Genomic DNA, 27,165 nt, shown 5'->3' with positions numbered 1-27,165 from the left:
CAGAATGTGTGCGGGGGCCCCACAAAGTGTAAATCTGTCTCTGCTTCAGACAGTGTTTCAGGAGCTCCGAACTGTTCACTGTGACAAGTAGTGGACACACACACACCCGTTACACATCCAGTGTACAATGTGAGAAGTAATGCACACACACCCATTAGCAATGTGACAAGTAGTGTACACATAGCCATTACACACCAGGTGTGTGTTTTGTTACCTGTAGGTAACATGTGCTACTCAATCCTTGGTTAAGGATGAATCTTCTGAATCTCGACGAAGAAGACCCAAACTCGTCCAGTGGTAACAAAAGGTTTATTGAGTAACTATAACAATAATTGCATGATTTCTTTACTTTAACTTTGATACTAGTGATAAGGTTAACAAGATCTAACTACAGTAACTATACGTAACTCCACTAGCCATCTGAACTAATCCGATACTGCCCTGGTCACAGTGCACCCAAGAGTGAGGGACAGACACAATGTGGTTGCTTTTTATACCCCTGTTGATCCGGCCCTCTAGTGATCATGTGGTGCAACTGATTACACATTAACCCCTTATGTGCTTGCACAAATTCATAAAGTTTGGACTCTCAATTTTTTTTATTAAGATTGGACTCAAATATTAATTGGCTTTGTATAATCATCAATATCATCACACAACTTGTGCATAACATCATTTGTCTACCTGTTTCGAGCAAATGAGAAGAAAAACATAAGAGACTAAATATTAACATTTGACTGATTAACTCATTGATTTTACATAATGCAGTTGCAAACTGCATCCATTATGTTTGTTCAATTTTCTTTACCACATACAGAAAATATGTAACACAAGAAAAAAAAGGGGGATGTAGTGATGTACATCCATCATGTGCAGAGTTGTACCATGTTGTACAGGTCGTTGTTCATTGCTGTTGTTTCTGTCGTTTCTGTCTTTGTTGTTTTCACTGTTGTTCTTGTTTTTTTCAGTTTGTCGCAACAAAAATCTCTCGGTTTAACCTTACAACCCTGTTAGTTACGCATGCAAAAACACACTTCCGAATTATGACTATTGATTTGAACTCCTTGAACACTTGTGGATTTTCCTTTTCACAATTGGATTTCCAATTCAAATTTCTGGGTTCTCTCGGAGTGAGGGGGCCACTTCTAATCGAGTCCCACCAGAGTCGCCACTAAATGTTGCTCGTTCTGGGTGAGTGTGCTTAACACTCAATTTGGCTCTGTTTCTTTACTTAGCTCTGGAGTCGCCAGGTATCGTTAAGATACCGCCACAAGTTCAAGGTGAAGTTCAAAGCAATAAAACCATACACCAATTAGTAAGTTCAAACAACTGAGTTTATTATAGTACAATTATAATAACTACCCATGCACACGCTAAAAGGATTAAACTATTCCTACCGCTAAATAAACGAATACTTATCTCGAAGGAACTGCCGGGTCAGGGAACAAGGCCTCTTGCTCTGCTCTGGTCTGCAGACTTCAGGTTGGTATAAGTTAAAAGGGGTCAGGAGTGTCTATCTCTGGTAGCGATCGTTGTGAGACACTTACTTGCTGGCGGCTGCTGTCCCAAACCTCTCCTCTCTCTCCTTCAAGGTCTTCTTGGCAAAAGCTGGTCGAGGTGCTGGTCCACAGGGGAGGGCTGGTCAAGGAGAGAGGAGGGCTGGACAAGAAGAACAAACTAAGTGTGGGACCTGTCTTTTATAGGTCCCAAAGATCCGCGCCCGTTTGGGCGGACTCTACCTGCTCGGAATCGATTGGGTCTCTTCCCAATCGATATGTTTGAATCCCCCCAATACCGAGGCTGTTCCTTAGCTACTGGGCGGGCTTTCAGGGTCTTTGTTTTCGAACTCCACTGGTGCCGGGGTGTCTGGTATTCTTTACAATGTTGCAGTTACTTCCCCATTTGTGTCCATTGTCTCTGGAATCGTTCCATTAATATGCTAACTATCCCGGAGATTGCCTCATTAGTATGCGGAATGTTCGTTTCGGTGCTGTCTGCTTTCTTAGCAGACAGAATCCACACCTGCTAGGTGCAGCCTGCTGGGGCTGCAAACATTGTCCATTTTATCCTGTATGCTTTGCGTTCCTCCATTTTGTATTTAGGGAATGGACAACTTTGGTGGCTAAACACCCCACAACCCAAAGATGTGCTGGTTAGGTGGATTGGCCGTGTTAAATTGCTTCTTAATTGGAATAAATAATTGGGTACTCTAAATTTATTTTTTTTTAAATCCTGATCTGGGTGCAGGTCGGGTCGGAGAGCCTTCGGGGACTGGAGAACTTGTATATCATAAATACAAGCTTGGTCAATGCATGCTACTTTAGCCGATTCTACAATTACCAAAGTCAACACAGGCTAAACATGGAAACTGGGATCCTCACTGGGTTTTATAGCTTTGGTTGGAAATGGAATCTCTCACTGACTCAGTCGAGCAGACCCGAGCAGGGGGGAAGCTGAGAGAAATATCAACCCATGGATTTGGGGTTTTAAACCAGTCAGATGATCTCCTGACCCCTGGTTATATTTTGCCTGTCCTTCCTCCCCTTCACCAGTGTGTGAAGATTCTTTATTTGAACAGCCTTTTTCCCCATACACGTTCAATGTGAGACCATGATCAGGATCGGTTATGTGAAACACAGACAGAAAAGGCTCGCTATTGAGCTGGTCAACTCTGATTGGTCAGGAAACCCAGAAATGCCATGATTGAGTGAAAGAGCCATTGAAAAACCTGCTGCACAAACTTTCAGGTTTCCAATCTGCTACGAGCGGTTCCTAAATTTAAAATTCTGCTTCATAGTTGTCCCCAAGGAGGGGAATTCTAGCCGGCATTCTGACTCACGTTATCTGGTGACTCTGTAAAATATTCCACATATGGATATCGGGCAAGGAAAAGATCAGGCTCAATAGTGATGCCTGTTCGAGTTGATCAGCCCGCCAAACCTCACGATCTGGACTCAAGCATGAAAAATGCTACGGGAAAGAGACTGTCTGTGCTGAGGTCCCGCCTTACGTCAGGAAAATAACATTAATGAAATATTGTTGCTTGCAGAAGGGTTGGAGTAAAAGAAATGAGAATAACTGCCTCAGATACACAAACTGCACAAACACGCCGCGATCTAACGGAAAAGTGAGGTAACGAGTGGGTAATGCCAGGTGTTTGCCAACAGCCGACGCGGCCAGGCCGTCACCGGTATCTAACGTTAATTAGGGGACTTAATGATGCTCTATGAGCCTCACACTGCAAATTACTGCCCCACTGTCGGATTCGCTGGGACTGCGCCCGTCAGCTCCTCACTAACGAGGGGAAGCAGCTCTTAAACTGATCCCGCATAGTAAACGCCAGACAGCAACACAGCCATGTCCCCGCGCAGACCAGCGCAAAGATTCAGAGATGCCAACCTGGCCAGACTGATAGACGTGGTCAAGTCCAAACAGAATACCCTGTTTCCCCGATGGTCTCAGCGTGCAGTCAGTGCCACCTGGGGGGAAATGGCAGCGGCCGTCAGCCTGGGGAGTGTCACCTGGAGGACCAGCCCCCACTGCCGCATGAAGCTAAACGGCCGCCATGGGATGCTCGGTGATTGGGCATCAGCTCCCTGGCAAAGGTTCTGTCCCCACAATGGATATTCAGTGAAGCTAGGGTCATACAAAATGACGCAAATTCCCACCAACCTCCATGGTGGGAGACACTCCCCATCCCTGCGGCATTAATACTAAACACTTCTGGTATTGGGTCCCCTGCTGATGTGTGCAGCCAATGAACAGCAAGGGTAGCAATGCCGGCCTGCAGTGCAGAAACCAATAGGTAGCATGAATTTGACATTGCCTACAGCATGAGGAACAGGCAGGCGTTAATCGCGCACTGTGATCCTCTGCCCATTGTCAAGTCTTGTCCAATTGAACTCTGATATTACAGTAAAGATTAATGCCTTTAAATAGATCCTGAATTAATTGCTTAATTTCCTCTTACTGGGCATTACACACTTACTGATTGAACAAACAATGCTGAACTAGTTCATGTGAAGCTGACAGACTCAAACACTGGGGGTGTTTCCTTTTACCTCCTCAGGGCACCTTGCAGTGTGAAACCACTCCTGATTTAACACACTGTCCTCCCAGAACCCGTGTTATCTACGCAGAGTGGTTTGGAAGTCGGAGTCGACCTTTCCTCTTTCCCTTCCTCAGCACCAGTACATCCGGTAAAACTCCCCTCCTGAAGCAAGCAACCTTTACAAACACTCCAGTCCCTACTTTGCTGAAGAATACTTTTAACTCCCAAAATCTGTCACCGAGTGATCGATTGCAGGATGGAAACTTGCCTGTATGGACATTTGAAAAATGCCTTATTCAGCCCAGCCAGTCCACAGTGCTGCAGCACAGTCTGCCCACAGTCTCCAGGCAGGATGGGAATTCCTGGAGAACCCACCCAAAGTCTGGAATGTGCTGGTCCTAAACAGTGAACACAGGTCAAATAAAGGACAGGTTCAAGTGCTGCATGACTGAGCCTTGTCTATCATTGGTGCAGAAACAAAGCCGATATTTTGAGTGCAGTGTTACTGTTATTACAGATCGGTTCAATTTTTTGGTATTTCAATACCTCCATTTATTTCAAAAAGGTTTGGCGGAACAAGTCTACTTTGTTGTTTTTAATTGATACAGGGTGATGATGTTTTGCCAAAGGACACCGTAACACCATACCCTGAACAAATGCACTGTGTTGCAAATCTATGACATTGCTTCAATATAGTGCAGAATGAAGACATTGGGGGCAGCACGGTGGTTAGCACTGCTGCCTCACAGCGCCAGGGTCCTGGGTTCAATTCCAGCATTCAGTGACTGTGTGGAGTTTGCTTTCTCACCGTGTCTGCGTGGGTTTCCTCCGGGTGCTCCGGTTTTTTCCCACTGTCCAAAGATGTGCAGGTTAGGTGGATTGGCCATGATCAATTGCCCCTTCGAGTCCAAAAATGTGCAGGTGAAGTGGGGTTACGGGGCTAGGGCGGAGGAGTGGGCCTAGATTGGGTGCTCTTTCAGAGGGTCGGTGCAGACTCAAAGGGCCGAATGGCCTCCTTGTGCACTGTAGGGATTCTATGATTTATTTTAGCCATCACCACAAACTCCACACCCTTGCAAACATACATCCAGGCAGCTAGTGCCCCAGGTAAAGCCACACAATTTATAACTTGCCTTCTCATCTTGAGCTGAGCTTTCAGCTTCACATCCGCCCCATGACATTGTCCATCTCTCCTGTGCTTTTGCTTCCTCCTGCTGAAACACTGCAGTCAGCTCCTGCTGGCCATCCAGACTGCCATCTGCCACCATCTATAACCCTCAACCCATCCAAAACGTTGGTGACCATATTCGATTCCACATCAAATCCAGCTCACTCATCACCCCGATTCTCAGTGACGTAGATTGGCTCTTTGTACTTTCAAATTTCCAATTGGCTGCCGATCTGTTGTCTGCAACACAACGGGGCTGGGCTGGAAAACACAATGAGCCATTCAAAGCCCATTGACATCAACGAGACTGGAAAACCTCACAGGCGTGAGAGACGATAAAATTCTGCCCATGGTGAATGGTGGGCAGAAATTCCTCATTTAAAGTTGTGGCTTCACGTGAAAGAGCTTTGTGTGTGTAATGGGCTTTCATAGAAATCAGTGTTAAAGCTGGAGGTAGGTCCCTTTGGATATTTCTTGCCCAGAAAAGCCAATGTACAAGTTGAGAAGCCGTACTGTACATATGCAGCACCGTGCATTCCCAGCTGGAATAACTTGTCAAATAAATTATTGAATATAACAGAAATAAGATAACACTTAAATCATCCAAATAAACCCCTAATAGAATCTGTTTCTCATCCACAGCATCCTCGAAATTCAGCTCAACTTTTCGCCTGCTCTGCTTTCCCACTCTTTCCTTTTCTCTTTCCCCACTCTGTTTCTGTCTCTCTGTTTCCAGAGCCTGGACTTCCTGACATCAAGTCCTTGTCCTGCAGCGTGCTGCTGAAGGGGCCAGTGATGAGGGGGTCGGGACAATGGAGCCAAGCAGGCCTTGCAGCCATCAACCAGGGCTTAAGACCTGCCCGTCATTTGCCTGCAGATTCCATTTCAAATTTAGACATCAGTTGTCTTTGGCAGGTCACCTTGTGTCTCCACACCCCTCATTGCATTGTAAAGAGATTTTTAAAAAGTTCAAAACTTTTTTAACAATTACAAATCTAAAATTCTCGCCATGCAACAACCATTTTACATTGAAGTGCATGTATTCTTTAACTTTTCGCAGTGACCCTTCACAGTTGCCTGTTGTTATGTCCTGTCAGAATGCTCCGTACTCTGAGTGTGTAGAATTTATTCAAACAAGCGGATCTCTGTGAATTGGAAGATCAGCTCTTTGCCCTCTAAACATGACCTATGTCCATGTATCGTGTGGCTAAAACCACATTAATGACCTCCATATATCTGAGACTGCTCTGCCCAAGTTGGAAGCTCTCAATCCATTTGGGACTTGCTTGCAACCTGCTAGATTACTAAGAATGAGGCTGGTGCTACTTCAGCCAAGAAAAGTGGTGAATGAGACACAACCATTAAAAAAAGTGTAAGATGCGAAAACACTCAGTGGAATGGAAATGGATAATCCAAAATCTGAAGCACAAACCCAAAATGACCTGTAATGGTGAGATTATGAAATCCCCAGGCTCCACACCAATCTAATTCCTCCAAATATATTCCAAGATTACCTGCTTTTATAAATAGAATATGCTGCAAAGAATACACCATGGAATCCGAAACGACGCTTCCAAAGAATCATGAACAATCCGACCAATGATAAGTATTTTGGTGCATCAATTCTGACTTTGATCACTCGATGACTTTGCATTATTTGTCCACTTTTTAAAAAACTGTGAACATATTCTGGAATTGGTCATTAGAAGTATTTTTCATAGAATTTACAGTGCAGAAGGAGGCCATTCAGCCCATCGAGTCTGCACCGGCTCTTGGAAAGAGCACCCTACCCAAGGTCAACACCTCCACCCTATCCCCATAACCCAGTAACCCCATCCAACACTAAGGGCAATTTTGGACACTAAGGGCAATTTATCCAGGGCCAATCCACCTAACCTCCACATCTTTGGACTGTGGGAGGAAACCGGAGCACCCGGAGGAAACCCACGCACACACAAGGGAGGATGTGCAGACTCCGCACAGACAGTGACCCAGCCAGGAATCGAACCTGGGACCCTGGAGCTGTGAAGCGATTGTGCTAACCACAATGCTACCGTGCATATGTTTGTTAAAATTTACAAGTGAGGAACATTATTGTTTTTTGAGTCCAAAAGACGCCACAAAGACCAACCTTATGGCTCAAGGTCAAGAACTTGACGAACAATCTTCTTAATTACTACTCAAAATATATGTTTACCCAAACAAATCGCAATTCATCCAGCATAAAGAGGAAAAAAGGCTGTTAAAACATTCATGTGCTTATATAGAATGCTTCTAATTATTGTTTCCTGTAAAGCATCTGCATTAAATAGTTTACATCTCCTCCCACTATGAACCACAAGCTATGTCCTTGATAATGTTATCAATGTTATGTCTGTTTAAAACTCCAAAGCAGCTAACTCTTCAATTTAGCTCGAAAATATGTAATAATTAGCCCACAGACAACTGCAAAATGTGTCGAGTGTTTTTAAGCAAAGATTTTGAAAGATAATGACAAATTGGATTACAAATTTAAAATATCTCACACAGCACAAAGTTCCATCTTCAGCGTTCAAAGCTGAGGTGAGGGTGTCAAGGGAGATGGATCAAAGCTGAATGAATGGACTTGCGATACAAATGAGCCATTATCTAATTAATGGGCTAACTGTGGAACTGAATGAGCTAATCAATCATGTTCCGTTCTTCCTCAGAACAGAGTAATGTAATAAAACAACTGCCCTTACTCTAAAGCTACACTTCATTAAAAATTCAAATAGTCAATAAATTATCCTCAAAGTTTACGTTTAAGCGAATAAATATATTAATAAAACAAATAATTATTGATCACCTTACCATCATTTGATTTGATTGGTTGCAAACTATCAACCTTAGCTCTGTTTTTAAAAACCAGCCTTTCTTAAGACTTTGAAAGTGTCGGTTATATTTGTAGCACAAATTTACCGGTAAGTAGATTTTACAGAAACGTGACAGTGGCATCTCGGACCCCAAGAGGAGTAAAGTGTAACTCAGAGAAGGAAGGTGACAGGCATGATTTTCATACTTCAGAGGCCCCAGCACAGTAAAGGTCTGTTCTGCTACATGCAAAATGAAGGGATGACATGTGATAACCCTGGTCTCTAATTGCTTCTCTGAACAGAGGCCGAACCAATCGTATTGCTCCCAGCGCAACTGTTATTGCAAAAACTGATGATCAACAATTTATGCAAGCCTTGGAAATAAAGATTAAAGAACCATTTGAGAGCAATAAACCACATCTCTGCCAGATTACCAGTGCCTTTATGTGACAGCAGTGTTAAAAATAGCTTTCATTCGGGAGATAGGCAAACATTATTGATTTGAAGCTCATGGCGGAGCAGCACATCTTGTCCAGCAAGTATATTCAAGTTTAACCATAAATTTACTGCCCACCTGAAGTTGATTTATGTATATACAGCTGTTATTTTGACAGAAAATCCATTAGAATTAGCTTTTCACTGTTTTGGCAAAACGAGACAAAAATAAATTTCTCTTTCGTTTCTGCTCTCACTTCACCTATTTATAATCCCTCTGCAGACTCTTTGGCCAAAATTTTTCAGCCCTTCCCACAAGCGGGATCTTGCGGTCTTGCCCATGGCAGCCCCTCCGTGGCGTGTTCTGTGCTAGCTGAGGGTTCGGGGTACACATGGCCCCACAGACAACAGCAGTACTGGAAGATCCCGCCGCTGGCCAATGACTGGGCTGTCGAAAATATGCCCTGGGAGGCCCTAAATCCCGCCCCGTGTGTCCTGGCAATTAGTTTTTCCATCTAGCTTTGCATTATCACCAGATTTGGTTGCAATATACTTGGTTCTTTCTCAATATCTTTAATTCAGATTGCAAACAGTTGAGGTTTCAACGCTGATCCCTGTGGAACCCCACTAGTTACAGTTTGTCAATCTGAAAATGACCCATTATTTCAACTCTGTAATCTTGCAATCCTGTATCCATGCGAATATATTACCCACAATACCAGTCTGGGTAGTAAGCTTGGAGTGAGGACAAAACCAACAGATCGGATCAAAACCCTGCAGTGTGAATGGTAATTGGTGAGCGTTTACCCTACTCACCAATGTTCAATTTGGGTTCCACCAGGGACACTCCACTCCAGACCTGATTACAGACTTCTTACAAACATGGACAAAGGAGTTGAATTGTAGAGGTGGGTTGGGAGTGCCCGTCCTTGACATCAAGGCAGCATCTGACCAATTGTAGAATCAAGTAGCCCTCGGAAAATTGAAGTCAATTGGAATTGGGTGTCCTTTCCATGGATTGTAGTCATTTCTATCTGAAAGAAGGTGGTTGATGTTGTTGGAGGTCAATCACCTCAATCACAGATTATCACTGCAGGAGTTCCTCAGGGCTGTGTCCTCGGGTCAGACATCTTCAGTTGCTTCATCAATAACCTTCCCTTCATCATAGAATCAGTCGTGGGGATGTTTGCAAACGATTGTGCAAAGTTCAGTACGGTTCACATCTCCTCAGGTTTACAGGTGCAACAGGTGATTAAGAAGGCAAATGGAATTTTGTCCTTCATTGCTAGAGGGATGGAGTTTAAGACGAGGGAGGTTATGCTGCAATTGTATAAGGTGTTAGTGCGGCCACACCTGGAGTATTGTGTTCAGTTTTGGTCTCCTTACTTGAGAAAGGACGTACTGGCACGGGAGGGTGTGCAGAGGAGATTCACTAGGTTAATCCCAGAGCTGAAGGGGTTGGATTATGAGGAGAGGTTGAGTAGACTGGGACTGTACTCGTTGGAATTTAGAAGGATGAGGGGGAATCTTATAGAAACATATAAAATTATGAAGGGAATAGATAGGATAGATGCGGGCAGGTTGTTCCTACTGGTGGGTGAAAGCAGAACTAGGGGGCATAGCCTCAAAATAAGGGGAAGTAGATTTAGGACTGAGTTTAGGAGGAACATCTTCACCCAAAGGGTTGTGAATCTATGGAATTCCTTGCCCAGTGAAGCATTTGAGTCTCCTTCATTAAATGTTTTTAAGGTAAAGATAGGTAGTTTTTTGAAGAATAAAGGGATTAAGGGTTATGGTGTTCGGGCCAGAAAGTGGAGCTGAGTCCACAAAAGATCAGCCATGATCTCATTGAATGGTGGAGCAGGCTCGAGGGGCCAGGTGGCCTACTCCTGCTCCTAGTTCTTACGTTCTTATGTTCTTGTATTTTTATGCACTTATGTTCCTCAGATACTGAAGCAGTGTCGATATGTAGGAAAATCTGGACATTAGTCAAGCTGCATTGACAAGTGTCAAGTAGCACTCACATCACACAAATGTCAAGCAATGACCACCTCCAAGAAGACAGAATCTAATCATCTCACCTTGACATTCAAATGCATTACTATCATTGAATCCTCACCATCAACATCCTGAAGATTGTCCACTTGGGCACTTTGGGGTACTTGTTGACAGATTCCTGAAGGCAGCAGAACAGGTGAACAGGGCAGTTAGGAAGGCATGTGGGACACTTGCCTTTATCAGTTGTGGCATAGAATATAAGAGCAAGGAGGTTATGTTGGAGCTGTACAGAACCAAAAGAGAAAATGCTGGAAAATCTCAGCAGGTCTGGCAGCATCTGTAGGGAGAGAAAGGAGCTAATGTTACGAGTCCAGATGACCCTTTGTCAAAGCTGTACAGGACATTGCTTAGGTCACAGCTGGAGTAATGTGTGCAGTTCTGGTCATCTCATTATAGGAAGGAGGTGATTGCATTGGAGATTCACCAGGATGTTGCCTGGGATGGAGCATCTGAGTTATAAGGAGAGACTGGGTAGGCTGGGATTGTTATCTTTAGAGCAGAGAATGCTAGGGGGTGGGGGGGAGATATGATTGATGTACATACAATCATGGGGGGCTTGGACAGGATAAATAGGAAGCAGCTGTTCCCCTTGGTTGAGGGGTCACTCACAAGGGGCATAGTTTTAAGGTGGGGTGCAGGAGATTCCGAGGGGATTTGAGAAAGGAAATTTACTCAGAGGGTGGTGAGAATCTGGAATGCACGGCCTGGGAAGGTAGTGGAGGCTGGAAACCTCACACCCTTTAAAAAGCACTTGGATGAGCATCTGAAACACCCTCACATTCAAGGGTATGGGGCAGGCGCTGGTAAGTGGGATTAGCGCAAGATTAGGGGTAGTCACTGTCAGTGCAGACGCGATGGGCCGAAGGGCCTTTTCTGCCCTGTGTGACTCTCTGACCCTATGACATAGGCAAGTCAGAGCCTAGCAATTCTGTGGTGAGTAACTCACTTCCTGACTTTCCAAACCCTATCCATCATCTACAAGACTCAAATCAGTTGGACCTGGGTTCGATTCCCGGCTTGGGTCACTGTCTGTGCAGATTCGGCATGTTCTCCCCGTGTCTGCGTGGGTTTCCTCCGGGTGCTCCGGTTTCCTCCCAAAAGTCCTGAAGGTGAATTGGACATTCTGAATTCTCCCTCCGTGTACCTGAAAAGGCGCCGGAATTTGGTGACTAGGGGATTTTCACTGTCACTTAATTGCAGTGTTAATGTCAGCCTACTTGTGACAATAATAAAGATTATTATGATGTAATACTCGCCACTTGCCTGGACCACTGCAACTCCATGAACACTCAAGAAGGTCAACACCATCCAGAACAAAAGAAGCTTGTCTACCACCTTCAACATTCACTCCCTCCACCACCGACGCTAAGAGGCAGCGGTACGTACCATACACAAGATGCACTGCAGCAACTCACCAAGCCTCTTTGACTGCACCTTCCAAACCCACAATATGGGCTACTGAGAAGGACAAGGGCAGCATGAGAACATCACCACCTGCACATTCCCATCAAAGCCACACACCACCCTGACTTGGGACTATGTCGCCATTCCTTCAATGTCACTGGAATTCCCTTCCCGGCAGCCCCCGGGGTGTATGGGTTGTAGCAGCTCTGGGTGGTTGCACACTACTACCTCCTCACACACAATTAGGGATGGGCAACCAAATGCTGGCCTTGCTAGAAATGTCCGCAGCAAATGAATGTTTAAAGGAACATTTTTTAAAAATGTGGCAACACATTGAATGAATTTTGGCCTCTGATTCACATTCCCGCATGCAATTGCTGTCTGCTGCTACCAGCTTCCCACGGGATTCAAAACTGTTTGGAGGAGAAGAGACGTCAATGGACTTTCCACAGGATGACATAAAGACCCAGCTGGCAGATACTCCACCATCGCTTGTTTTTCTCAAGAATTCTTGGACCAGGATTATGCAATAATATCTGTTCCCAAAAGTAACATTTTACATGCAGGAAGGCGGCAGTTAAATCCATTCCAAACACTGGAACTATTGACTGAAGGAAAGTTTGATGGAAGGAGTACAAAGTAAATTAAAGGTGGGCCTCAGCATTTGGTCTTAATCATAGAACCATGCAGAAGGAGGCCGTTTGGCCCATTGAGTCTGCACCACCCCGTCGAAAGACCACTCTACCTAGACGCACTTGTCCGACCTATTCCTTTACCCCACCCTAAAGGGTAATTTATCACGGCCAACCCACCTGACGTGCGCATCTTTGGACTGTGGGAGGAAACCAGAGCACCCGGAGGAAACCCACGCACACACGGGGAGAACGTGCAGACTCCGCACAGACAGTCACCCCGAGGTCAGAATCGAACCGGGGTCCCTGACACTGTGATGCAGCAGTGCTAACCACCGTGCCACCCCCATATTATCCATCCAAAAACAGCAGAGACCTGATTAATCTCACAAAGCAGGCGTGTGCAAGTTGATCCTCTGCTGAGGAACAGAACTTACACAAGTTTCTTTGCATAGCTGTTTGAGTCCAGCAGTAATTCACTCCAAGACCCTTCATATTTGGGACACTGTTCCATGCCTGACACCTTTGACTGAGTCCACGGTTGGCCAGCAAGAAAAATAAACAAAGGGTAGTTGTGAGAAAATAGCCATCAGATATTGTCTACACGTTTCTCTGTTCATGCATCTCACAGAGAGAGATTCCGGCTACTATCTTTACAGCCAAGAAGAAAAAGGCTGATGAAATTCTTCACAACAGGAGCCCTGACTGTTTTGCTTTGAAAGGAAACTTAAGGAGACTGCTGTATCCTTTCCAAAATTAATAATGGTTCCCGGAAATTTTTATCCTACAATTTAATTTAATAAACTCACAGATAGCGGTGTGTCACTGATTTAATTTCACATTCGGTTGGCCCTCAGAATAGTAACAGCAGTTCTTTGTTACGTTTGAAAACAGTCCATTGTTAACCGTGTGATATTCTTCACCGAATACAACCACCAAACTGTCTCTTGCTAAGCGGCCTTATGCTAAGCAGCACATCCAGTGACCTGGCACTAAGTATGCTTAAAGATTTAATAGACCAGTCCCTCCTAAAATGTTCTCCGCTTCCTTCAATGAAAACAATAATTGGGAAAGATTTAAAACTCGCAATCCACACCATGGCACAAAGCCATGATCTCCCTGACAGATATGTCCACATGCAACACACACACACTGACATAGATATACACCCCAGCCCAGAAGGATGTACACCAACACCAATACATCCAAGTAGATATAGAAATAAAGAATACACATCGGCAAGTTTGCATATACAATACAAAGCAAATACAACGGGAATGAACCATCGACATCCGGTTTACATTCTGCCTGCTATCTGTTGGCAAATATTAAGCAGAATGTAAAATATAATTCACTATATCCCACTTTACTCAATTCCGAAGACAAATTCCATTCCTGATAAATCTCTCTCTGCACGCTTTCTCACAGCATAATCACATGTCTTTGGAAATTCTGTCATTCAAATCAATTTTGTTAATTATATATCCACTGCTCTTACCTTTATTCCTCTTGGGAAGTGAAGTTGCGCAAACATTTGTGGAAAATATCAGCAGGATAAGTGCTTTTCTCTGCATTTTCCCAAGGGGTCAATTAGTGTGTGAGCTTGAATTAAAGTAGCTTCTTGGTAGCAATATGTTCTGGTGAGTCTGAAAGTCTGTTCGAAGCTCCTTGTGCATCGACGGCAGTGGATCACTGTAAGCATGCCTTGACCCTCAAAAACATCTGGTACATATCAGCAGGCTGCAATACGTATGCATGTTGACACTCAGTCAACCAGCTGCTCTCCCTCACTCCCTCTCTTTCACACACACAAGGCATTTTCATACAATGCAGACCCACCTACACACTTACTTTTACAGGTATTTCACAGATTATTACACAAACCTTTGCAGGCAACTTATAACAGTGTTTCACACAGTAAGTGTAGATAGATCTGCAATCTTTGCATTCCAGATCGTTGCAATGGTATGTAAAACTTCTGGTCCTGATGTGTGAGTTTTGTCTTTTCAACCTTGCAATATTTCTGCCCACCTTGAAAACTGACTTCTTCGCCCCTGCTTCAACATCACTTAGATTTTCCAGCTCTCGTTTATTGCATGAGCTTCTAATCTTGTCAGCTTCCTTTTTGCCCAAACTCCGCAGTGTATCAGTGGCACCCCCACCTTGCTGGCAACTCCATACTGAACTCTTTCCATTCAGTTTCATCCTACCCACAGCCTGAACTGTAACAATAATAATCTTTATTGTCACAAGTAGGCTTACATTAACATTGCAATGAAGTTACTGTGAAAAGCCCTAGTCACCACATTCCGTCACCTGTTCGGGTACACAGAGGGAGAATTCAGAATGTTCAATTCACCTAACAGCACATCTTTCGGGACCCAGATATGGGTGCAGGTCCACTGTGACTATGATCAGTGGTAACAATCTCTACTTGCCCAGGAATTCTGTGATCAAACATAGAGCAGCAATCGGAACCTGGCATTCGTCCCTGAACTGACAGAGAAAATGGGCGGAATTTTCCCCAAAAAAGGGCAAAGTGTCAGGTTCTGACTGAAAACTGGTATCTTTCTTCCCAGAGAAACAGATAGACTTTCTCTCCAGATCGTCTGACACTTTGTCAAAAGAAAGCAAGGGGCAGGGAGGGGGTCGGTGGGCACATGTTTTGTGTCATTGTGCCTCAGAGGCACAGCCTAAAGACAGCAGCAAACTCAGATTTACAGAGCTGGGCGCCCTTTATGGATCTCAAATTGAAGTTAAATAATCCACTGCCCCATCATTGTGAGCATTCCGCACCCGCCTCACTCCTACCAATGCAGTCATTCCCCCCCCCCCCCCCCCCCCCCAACAACATCGCTGCCATGTCCCTCACCACCCGGCGGCTAAACTCACCTCCGCTCCCACGGCCTGGTCACCGAGGCTGGTTTCCGTTTTTGGATAATACTCAGTTAGTAGGTTCAGCTTCGCCTATCCCGGACAATGGAACAAGAACTGAATGTCACATTCTTTACAGGACTTTCCTTTGCTTGGCCATCTCCCAGTACAGCGAGAACCAACTGTGAACCAGACCTTCTGAAGCAGAGTCCGATTGGACTCAAAACATTAACTCTGTTTCTTTCTGCCCAGATGTTGCCAGACCTGCTGAGTTTATCCAGCTTTTATTGTTCATATTGGAACGAGACTTTGCTGATCTCTGCTTTCCTAGAATTGACCTGGAATAGGGACAGAGAAATTACATTATTCTGGATTCCCATTTCTGATTCACAAAAGGAGGGAAAAAGTTAAATATTTAATTGACTGGTCATATTCTGTAAACAAGCGATTCACACGAGCGATTATTCTTTGAAATCAGGCAGTATGGTCTCGGAAATCCATTGGAATGAGCACTGTTCCTCAACACATCTTAATTTCTCAGACAACAAAACCACACAAAAGCGGAGAGTAACGAGAAGCAGGCCGGTGGACCAGCCACTGGGCCGGAGGCAGAAAGCTCCAATTTCTTGGAGACATTGTAAAATTTTGTGAACTTCAGTCCATTGAACAGGAGAATGAACATAACAAAAATGGCAAAAATCTTACAGGTGGGATTTTCTGTCCCACCCCCTTCCCCCCATCATCATCTTTTTCCCCCCTCCCCCCCCCCCCCCTCCCCACCACCCGTGCCAAATTTATCAGCCATTAGCCACCGCTGTCAATGGATTTTCCCGTTGCTCGTACCCTGCACCGCCGGGGAACCTGCAGCAGGGGGCGGTGTTGGCGACAAATGTGCAAAATGTACAAGTTATACCGCTAGTAGTTAGTTTCTGTGCCAAATTAAAGTTCCTTGTTCCTTAAGGAATTGGGTTAAAGCCAAGTAAAACTGCAATTACCGGAGACAATTTAATTTAAAATATAATCCATCTTTACGAAAAAGCCGATAACTGATTTTGCACCTGAGGTGCCTTTCGGTGAATAAGTGTCCATCTCTGGGCTGGATTTTTAACTTTAATACAGATGGAGCCTTGACCTGGCAGAAAGAGGAGGGGAGAATATTACTGCCCCACTAGCAGGTTTTTACAGACTGCTGCTTTAACAGCCAGCGTGCCGTATTAGCGAAATTTCAAACATTGCTATTTCAGTTACATGACCTCATTCCCCATAATTTCAGAAGGTGTTTGCTGAGGTAATGTCTGAACCAACTGTGATTTTTGTTTCATTCCTGGGGTGATTAGATTCTGTAATATTCCAGTCATTAACTCTTGAATATCAATTGACTATTTTAATGAGGTAGGAAGAACACCTTTCCATGTGGCGATTGCCCTAGTAGGCTTTCCGCCTCTGCTTGAGGGGTAACCTTGTAGAAGTGCAAATGTGAAGCCCAGTGCAGTTTTCAGTCAATCCTTTTGAAAGAGCTCTATACATCAGCAGGCAGGAAATCTCAGGAGGGCATCATGGAATGTCTGAATTGTAATTCGCCTTGTAGGTTTCAAGAAACTTGTCAACTTGCAATTCTAGACATCAGGTGACTTCTGGCAGCCATCATACGTCAGTGTCTTTGCTGGTGTTTTTTCATCAGTTCAAGATATGTTTGATCAGCCAATGAAGTTAAAGATTAATACCATTCATGCACAAGTCACATCATTGTAGACGAGGCTGGGATTGAGCCTGCTTCTGCTTGGCTAGCTGATCCCACAGCCACTTTACAGCCATCTGCCTCCTATTTAATTGGAGGCAGGATTTCCACCCTGATTGAAAAAGAAATAATCCCCCCCCCCCCCCCCCACCCCCCGCAAGAGCTGCCAACCAAATAAATTCTCAGCAACTCTCTTGTTCCAGTAGTGCCACCGGAATCTGTTGCCACAACTGGGACTACAAATAGTCATGAAAATGAGGAGCCAGGAATCGAAACTTCAAAGTAAGTTCAAGGAGCAAAGCTGGCAGGCCAGCTGGAAGGGTCTGGGGACTAAAGGTCAATTGGTTGGGAGGAGAGAGAAAACCAGGGGAGGCAATTCTTGGCCTCCAAGGGACACAGGGTGCCTCAACCAGAGGCATACCCCAGCCCAGCCACAATGCCATCAATTTGCCACTAAAGGGCTTCAATTGACCCGTGGATGAGTGGCTGCCTGATGCCTCCCCCAACCATAGCGCTAGGCAGGGTTTGGTAGGCCATGAGCATGGCACTGCTGCCATGGTGCCCAATTTTATGCCCTTCCACCTGTCGAAGCACCCACAGGGGTAGGGGTGGGAGCGTACGGACCAAAATCTATTACCTCCCATAAGTATTGAACATCTGATAAATCCTAACACAATACCACATCCATCATAATCTGCATTGTTGTTAATATGTTTTGGGTGATCCCCAAAGACTCAGGAAGAATCGCAGTGCCCAAACAGGACAACCTGACAAATGGTAAAAGCTGCAAAAATGCTTTGAAAATATCCTGACAATTCAAAAAAACTGCATGACTGAATAACGCTGAATAAACATCAATAATGATGAAAGCTCTTGTTTTACCGAGGCCGGCTGTGTTACATTCTTTCTATATTACATCGTACTTTAGGATCATTCTTATCTTTTAGGATTAACTGAATTCCACAATTCACATTACTTTCTGTGAAAACTGAAGTGCGATGACGGGGGATGTACAACATACAAGTGAGAAGTGGAGAGTAGGTGGGAACCTGATCTCCATGCCCAATCGTAGAACCTCAGCTAACCCCGTTACTCTGGAAATGTGAACTGAGATCAGATGTGTAATTCCAGTATCACCGAACAGCTTATCCATCATCAGATGCCATCTGTGGCTACCCACCACTGGTACGCAGCTTTGCCTGAATAACCAGCACAATGGCCACAACATGAAAATAGTTCTCTGGCAGAACAAAACGTGGGTGTTGCTGAATAAAGAGACAGGCCTTGTTAAAACTTCTCATCTTGCACTTATCAGGACCATTCACAATAAAATGGCAACGTCAGAGTAAACAACATATTTATACTCGATGAGAAAATCTCATGATATTAGTATAATTCTGCAGTACTTGCGAAATAATCCTCAGTGTGTGAAGAATTACTCATGTAGAAATGCCACGTTCCCAAAGAGTGGCGACCAGGGATTGCAACAAACAATATTTTAATAACTCGCTCAGCAGCTGCCCCATGCTTGCATTCTGTCCGCATTCTAGGGAGAATGCCCACACTCCAGTCATGTGACCTCTTGAGTACCCACACATTAAGTTATCTATCACGTGACCACTCGGTCTACAACTGACAACCGATTAAGATTGTCAGGCTTGCAATGTTGTCTAATTGCAAGTACGAGAAGTGACATATATTGTAATAACCTGTAGTAACCTGCACAGGACTCATCCAGCTGGGCATGATTGTACCCCGTGCTCAATTGGACAGAGTTTTATGTTAGACGTTTAGCTGCTGTAATATAAAGAGTCAGAGGTTCGGCTGCTTTTCCACAAAACACCTTTAATTTCCCTCAACAGACTTTGCACAAAACTCTATCACATCACCTGACACAAGGGCCACCTGAAGCCCCTTTACAAATCAGTGTCAATTATTGGATGCTTAACATAAATGAGACAACTAATTGGAATGTCTCTTCACCCATTACTTAACAGTCTCCCCTTCCTTGGAGGAAAAAAATAATTAGGTGAAACAAAGTTACAAGAAACTTAAAAATACACATGCAATTTTCCCCCTTCTTTTTTTTTGAATTTTGGAAGAAGAAAAAAAACAGTCCCAGAAACAGTCTTCATTAACAATATCCAAAAGTTTCTGTGAACTAGCCCCTCTTTTTGTAAAACAGTCTGACAATTGATAGCTACTGTCAACCCATTTAATTTTTGCTATCTCCCCTCTGTCCAACATCTGCTTCAAACTTGCAATGTCTATCCTTAACCTCTTTTCATTGACGCATTTTGTAGAGTGCACATTTTCCCACAGGATTTATTGTCAATGTGACATTCAATAGGTATATTACCCAAATCCCCGAATCCCAAAATTTCTGTCAATATCTGAGATATATAAAAGGCCATATCCACCGCCTCTACAAGGCTTAACGTCTCAGTGGCCAAAGTGCTTTTGACCACTCTCCTGATTTTCTTTGTTTCCCACACAAGAAGGCAACATTTACCATTGTTCCCCAAAAGGAAAATTATAAAACCTCCTGCGCTTGAAACCCCATCACATAAATGTGCATAGGGTGCATCACTATAAACTATGAGTTTCAAATGCCTAAGGTCACCTAAAACCAGGAACCTCAAAACACACTCCTGCATTTTTAGTTTGACCAACACTTTATTTGCTCTTATTATGTCTTCCACTTTGGGATCATTCATTTTTGTACTCAACTCTAAGACATCAAAACTCACGTCCGGTCTAGTCTGTCTACCTAACCAATTCAGTTGCCCAATTAAACTTCGCAGTTGATCTTTTTCCACCTTTGAAACAATTGCGTCTTTTTGTGAAACCCGGCCACGACTAATTGCTATTGGGCTGATGCTTTCCAAATAAGATTGCTGACGTAAAGTTGCCCCTAACTGAGTCTGTCCGATTTCCAAACCAATATATTTAAATGCACCGGAAGCCTGACTTCCAACCCTGAATTCTTTCCTCAAACCAGAGATTACAAAGCTTCAAAATCACTAGTCCCACCCCACAAAAAATCATCGACATGCATCATAAAGATGCCAGCAAGATTTCCTTTATAGTGCCAGTAAAACATTGCAGGATCTGCTTTCAACTGGCAACAGCCTAACTTTAACAAAACTGACCTTACCGAAAAGTACCACACTCTAGATGCATCATTCACTCCGTATACACATTTGTTCAACTTCCACAGTATCCCTTCTGTGTTAGCTGCCTCTTTCGGAGGACGGAGAAAAATGTTTCTTTAAAGCTGATGCCCGTGGAAGAAGGCAGCTTTTATATCTATAGATTTGCATTCCCATGCCTTTGTGGCTAATAGAGCCAAGATGATCTTTAAAATAACCTTTCCTGCCGTAGGTGAATCTACCCTTAAATCCTGATCTCCTAAGTTTTCTTCAAATCCCCTTGCCACAAGCTTGGCCTTTGCCTCATAAGTTCCATCGGAAGAACCTTTTCCGTGCAAATCCATCTGTGGGACAGAGCTTTTTGTCCCCTATCCGGTACTTCCGTGTATACCCCAAATTCACTCCAACTGTGCAGTTCTTGCTGTTTGGCATCTTTGATCACTTTTTCATCTAATTTATTTGAAGCCACCAAAATCTCACATGCATGTGGGCTTCTACTCCTATTAGTATTCGTAGTCTTACTCCTGTTCCGAGATCTTGATAAACTATGTCCCCTTTCCTGCCTGGTATCTCGTTCTGTACTGCTACTGTTTGATCTTTCCTTATGCTGTGGGATGTCCTTTCAATAGTTTTCGAACTATTCCTGCGGACCTGTTCACTATCCGATGTACTATCGGAACTGGCACTGCGTTTCTGTGCCCTCCGTTTTTAAACTTTGTGTTCCCAATCCATTGTCTTGACTCCCTCCCCTGAATGCTGTACATTCAACCAATGTTTATACTTCCCAGTGGCTTCCCTGCTCTACTAATAACAGTTGCATCCTTCCATTGACATCGGGCAAGTATGTCACTTTTGTACCAACTTTTGGCATTCGCCCTTTAAGAAAAATGGCCTGTTCTAATTCATCAGAAGTGTTGTGTCCCTCTGCAGAAACCCTGTCTATATCATTTAGCTGGTCCCCATAGTTCTGCAACATGTGTGTACCAGATGATTCTGGTTCCTTGTCATGTCTGTCTGCTCTGTCTAAATTTGAAAATTTGTAATCTGTACCCATTATCCTTGATGAATGTACCCTAACAGTTTGATTACCATGTTGCAAAATAATTGTTTTGCCATCTATGCCTATGATCTTCCCTGGGCCTTTCCATTCATTAGAATTGTCTCTCTTATAGTATACCATTTCTCCTTGCTGAAAAACGACATCTGATGGCCGAAAATTGCGTTTTAAAGCTCTGTGAATTCTTTCAGAGCCTTCTGCTTCCGGAAAGGCTTTTCTACTGCTATATAATGCATTTAACTGCTCAGCAAAAGCAGAGCTAATTGTAGTCCCTTCCCAAGCTGGAGGCTGGTCATCTAAGATGGACGGACGTTTAGGATGTCTACCAAACGCTAATTGATAGAGACTATAGCCCCCAACCATCTGCAATGAATTCTTTGCATGTACTGGCCATGCTAAAGCTGAATTTAACTTGCAGTTTGGTCTATCCGCCAAAAGTTTACGGAGCATGTCATCTATTACCGCATGGTTTCTTTCACACACACACAATGGACTTTCCGCTGCCGTATTCATAACTGTGATATTCACATTTTCACACATATCCCTAAACTCACCATTAGCAAATTCTCCCTCATTATCCGTAAGGAATTTTGCCGGTGGGCCCATTCCTGACCCTATCCATTTTTCCACGATTTGATCCAGAATTACGCTCTTTTCTTTACTTCGTACAATCGTTGATTAACTAAATCTGGTTGCTAAATCTACAAAATGCAAAATAAATATATTATTGGCTTTATCCCAGATCTTAAGGTCCATGACCACAATGTCATTAAAATCCCTGGCCAAAGGCAGGGTTACTATCGGTCGTGCTGGTGTCCTTCTGTACTTCCTACAAACTTCACAGCGATCACTAACCTATTCTATCAGTTTAGTATAGTCTTCATCCCTTACTCCTGCATCCTTTAATAAATTTTTCAGACTCCGAGGAGACGGATGCGCAAATTGCCTATGCAGTTTTACTACAACAAGCTTTTTATCAGCGAAAGTCCCATTTTCAACTGCCATCTACACATCCTTAACCACTCTACTTGAAATATTATCAGTAATGGAATACAATAGCACCCGACTGTGTAAATTGTAAGTCCACCGTCTTTCCAAAAACTGTTGCCTTATCCTGTTCCATATCCAGCTTCATGTGTGCTTTCTTCATCGACGGTCTGCTCAGAAGCAAAGGTATCTCACTTGATACAACATCCGTGCTAATGAAATGATTCACTCCGGCAATATTGCAAGGGATCACCACTCTTTTCAGCGACTTCAGAGTATTCTCATCCCCAAACCTGAAACTTGTGGAACTTTAAAATTCCTTAACTTTGTTACGATTTTCAGCATTCAAGGAGTCCAGGTAACATTTTAACCAGTCAATTCCACACACAGTAGATGTGCAGCCACTGTCCAATACAGCACAATTGAAGGATTCTGCAACCAACACCCACATTACCGGCGTAAATCTGCTTGTTAATAGGACAATGCCTTCTTTCTGGTCGCTATCTTTTTCCTCTTCTGACTCTTCCGTGTCATGTGTCGCTTCAAACACTCTATCATAACGAGTTGGACAGTTGAAAGCATAATGGTATTGAGAGTCACATCAAAAACATCGATTTATCATACCCCGGCAATTTCTGGGGTTCTGGGGTTGTAGGTTGTAACTGGGTTTCTGTCTTCATACTTTCCAGGTCCCGATCTCCCTCTATAGTCTTGGAACCTGTTTGTAGCCATGCGATTTCGCCATCCTGTTAATAGTGTGTCTTCTATATTCTGCTTTATAGCAGGCTGAGCTATTTGGGTCATCAGTGCCATCGGAATCGAATGTTTCCCCAGAAACTTTTTTTAAAGCTTCTGTCATCTGATCAAAAAAGGTATCCTTATTCTCAAACTGAACTCCTGTCAAAACCAGGAGCCTATCCATGTTGCTCACTCTCGCAAGTCAAGTAACAGACTGGAAATTCCAGGTTGTGATTCTGCAGCCTTTTATATAGTCTGCCAAATTCCATTATATAGTCTTCAATAGAGAATTCATTTATCTTCCAGAACCTATCAATATCCAACCATGCTTCCCTTAACAAATCATCCTTTTTATAAATCTTATCCATGTAACGTAATAGAGTCTCCAGATATTCTTCTGAGTCTAACTCTTCCAATTCCAGCTCAAAAAACACTTTGTTTTGGATTTTACTGTCATAAGGTCAAGAAAGAGCCAATGCCATACCTTGTTTTCTCTTTCCCAAAGCAGTTACCATAGTCCACATAACTACTGCACTTCTCCATTGATCGTACAATCACTTTTCAGAAAATGAGGTGGGGTAGTCATATCCAGCCATCTTTAACCTCGGTTCAGCCATATTTTTGTTTTTTTTCCTCACTCACTCCTTGGTTTGGTCTGGAAAAGTTGTATCTTTCAACCCTTCACACTTGCACAGCAACCATCCTCTGCTACCATTTGTTAGACGTTTAGCTGCTGTAGTATAAAGAGTCAAAGGTTCTGCTGCTTTTCAACAAAACACCTTTAATTTCCTTCAACAGACTTTGCACAAATCTCTAACATCACATCACCTGACACAAGGGCCACCTGAAGCCCCTTTACATATCAGTGTCAATTATTGGATACTTAACATAATTGGAATGTCTCTTAACCCATTACTTAAAAAGTTAACCCACACTAGCATAAAAGGCCGGCAGCTGTAGAGCCACCTATAAAGGAACGAGGACCCGGTGAACTTTAACCGGGCCCTGTGCTTGTATGATGCTGTTGCTGAAATAAAGGACTTTTAAGAAGCTTGTTGGACTCCCCTGGTTTTATCAAATACATTAATGCACAGGGCCCTGGACTTTGCCACGGAAAGAATGTGAACACACATTGTGCCTGTTCCAGCGAAACAAAACAAGCGACTGCCATTTTACTGCAATTGTGTCAGGCATTGGTGAGGCCACACCTGGAGCATTGTGTGCAGTTTTGGTGTCCTTATCTGAGGAAGGATGTTGTTGCTATGGAGGGAGTGCAGCGAAGGTTTACCAGGCTGATTCCTGGGATGGCGGGGCTGTCATATGAGGAGAGACTAAGTCGGTTAGGGTTATATTCATTGGGGTTTAGAAGAGAGGGGATGTCATTGAAACTTATAAAATTCTAACAGGATTAGACAGGGCAGATTCAGAAAGAATGTTCCCCATGGAGAGTCCAGAATTAGGGGCTTGAGAATAAGGGGTAAACCTGTTAGGACTGAGATGAGGAGAAATTTCTTATCCAGAGGGTGGTGAATCTGTGGAATTTACTACCGTGGAAAGTAGTGGAGGCCAAAATGTTGTGTAATTTTGAGAAGGAATTAGATACAGCTCTTGGGGCTAAAGGGATTATGGGGGAAATGCGGGATCAGTATATTGAATTTGATGATCAGCTATGATCATAATGAACGGTGGAACAGGCTCGAAGGGCTGAATGGCTCCTCCTGCTTCTCCTGTTTATGTATTTGTTGGTTCATTCCTCAGGCAATGCCTTAACTGGTCAAAGTCAAGCTGCCTGATTGAAATTTCTAATGATACTTGGCATTTAACTTTCAATCGCTGATGGATCTCCGTGTCTATTCGGAACCCTGGATATGCGTTATCCCTTCTCAGTTCCCAAATAACAGAGACTCCAGGCTGTGCTTTTTGGCAAAGTTTCGTTGAACTTTATTGTCAGCTTTAGTGTCTACTGGTAAACTCTTGGTTAAAATACAAACTTAGGTCAGATTGATTGTCTTCAGCGAATACAGTGGCTGAGTTTAAAATGTAACTCGTGGTAATTCTTCAAATCATGATACACAGTACAAAATTACGGGTTGATTTAAACAAAAGCAAATGGCAATTTAGCAAAAGCAAGCAAAGACATAGGTTTCAGAAAGTGAGGTTTCAGAAAGTGAGGTTTCAGAAAGTGATAGATTGATTCCGGAATGGATTTTTCCATCCCGACAATTGATTTTTAAGGAGATCATTATCTTAAAGTTTCGCCTTCTTTACAGCTGTGATTGGCTTTGACTAATTTATAATTCACTGAATTCGACCAAACTGCCTATCTCTCAATTTAAGAGATAAATGTTTTGGTGTAATTTTCTGTACACTGGCTTGCCAATTATGCTTCTAACATTAATTAGATTAACACAGTTTTCGAAAAGTCATTATGATCCTGACTAACTGCTACCATGGAAACGGAACAGTCCAGGCTTGGGAAGGTAGCTGCATACAATGAAGTATTTTGTCACTGGTCTTGGTATCTGCCAAGTCTTGAGCAACCTGCAAAATGTGAAAATTTAGAGTCTTATCTCATTAATTCCCAGCTAGTCAGCTTTCCTCACTCTTAACCTCATCTTTGTCTAACAAAGAAGATTTAGCAAATGATCTGAACTTCTCCCTCCACAGAGGCTGCCAGGCTTTCTGAGTATTTACAGCATTTTCTCTCTTTATTTCAAAATTCTGGTATGAAAAGTGCTTTGCTGTCATAATCTGATCTGATGGTTCGTCAATCAGATGGCTATTAATGTTACCAACAGTGCGGACGGATGGCTGACTGCAGCCCCCCCCCCCCCCCATTACACCTCAGAATAGGGTGTAATGATACTGGGGGGGTGTAATGATACTGCGAGGGGGTGTATTATGATACGGGGGGGGGGGGGTAATGATACTGGGGAGGGTGTAATGATACATGGAGGGGGTGTAATGATACTGGGAGGGGGTGTAATGATACTGGGAGGGGGTGTAATGATTCTGGGGGGGTGTTATGGTAGTGGGCGGGGGAGGTGTAATGATACTGGGGAGGGTGTAATGATACATGGAGGGGGTGTAATAATACTGGGAGGGGATACTGGGTGGTGTAATTATACCGCGAGGGGGTGTAATGATACTAGGAGGGGGTGTAATGATACTGGGGAGGGTGGAATGATTCTGGGGAGGGGTGTTATGGTCGTGGGGGGGGGGAGGTGGTGTAATGATACTGGGGGAGGTGTATTAAGATACTGGAGTGTGTGCAATGATACTGGGTGGGTTGGGAGGGGGGGTGGGGTAATGATGCTGGGAAAGAGCAGGAGTGGAAATAAATAGCCCAGAAAGAGTCAGAACAGACTACCACCCAAGTAGCCTCCTCCAGCGCTGTATAATTCCACAATTGTGTGAATTGCTGGGAAGATTGTGTAGTGTCATCTTCTAATTTGTAGAAGAGCTGTTTTGTGGGTTTCTTAGAGAGTTCTGATGTGTTCTGTGGCTGGGGCGAAGACACAACTGTAATGGTATCATGTGATGCCTGATGGGTGATTAGAGAAAACCAGAGGCTTTGTACTGGAAAAGAATGATTACTGGCTACGCCCAAGGAAAGGCCAGTGTAGTTTTCTGGATGAGATGAAATTTAAAATGCCATTTAAATACGGTGTACAATTCTTTAAGTAGAAATTGATCTGCAAGCAAGCTGAAGTAGATTTAACTAAATTATGCAACAGGTCAATAACACATTACCCAATCTTACAAACTGCAGGCTATCATAAGCAATCAGGTTAATTAGTCTGGGGACACTAGACTAAAGTCAATCTTGCTACACTGCAATTTGCAGCAACTTCTGATACACTTCTGTAAAAATGTGCCATTTGAATCAAACAAAACATAGAAAATAAGCATAGAAGCTGGAAAAAATAGGAGCTGGAGGAGGCCATTCGGCCCTTCGAGCCTGCTCCACCATTCATTATGATCTTGGCTGATCATTCAACTCAATAGCTGAATCTCACTTTCCCCCATTGTATGAT

At 43.6% G+C, this 27,165-nt stretch overlaps 2 protein-coding genes across 3 annotated transcripts in view; both read right to left on the bottom strand.

Moving 5' to 3' along the window:
• Window positions 1-14,281, bottom strand: part of slc13a4 (solute carrier family 13 member 4) — a 230,306-nt gene extending 216,025 nt beyond the window's left edge. The window contains exon 1 of the mRNA XM_038780533.1: window positions 14,081-14,281. Within this exon, the coding sequence (XP_038636461.1) occupies window positions 14,081-14,116 (36 nt within the window). The 5' untranslated portion in view covers window positions 14,117-14,281. The remainder of the gene's footprint in view (window positions 1-14,080) is intronic.
• Window positions 1-27,165, bottom strand: part of LOC119954900 (protein FAM180A) — a 118,357-nt gene that overhangs the window by 41,766 nt on the left and 49,426 nt on the right. The window lies entirely within an intron of this gene.

Source organism: Scyliorhinus canicula, chromosome 20 (genome assembly GCF_902713615.1).
Source record: "Scyliorhinus canicula chromosome 20, sScyCan1.1, whole genome shotgun sequence".
In the NCBI taxonomy this organism is placed as follows: Eukaryota; Metazoa; Chordata; class Chondrichthyes; order Carcharhiniformes; family Scyliorhinidae; genus Scyliorhinus; species Scyliorhinus canicula.
Note: the sequence above shows the minus strand (reverse complement) of the source record. Positions and strands in the feature narration are given on the sequence as shown.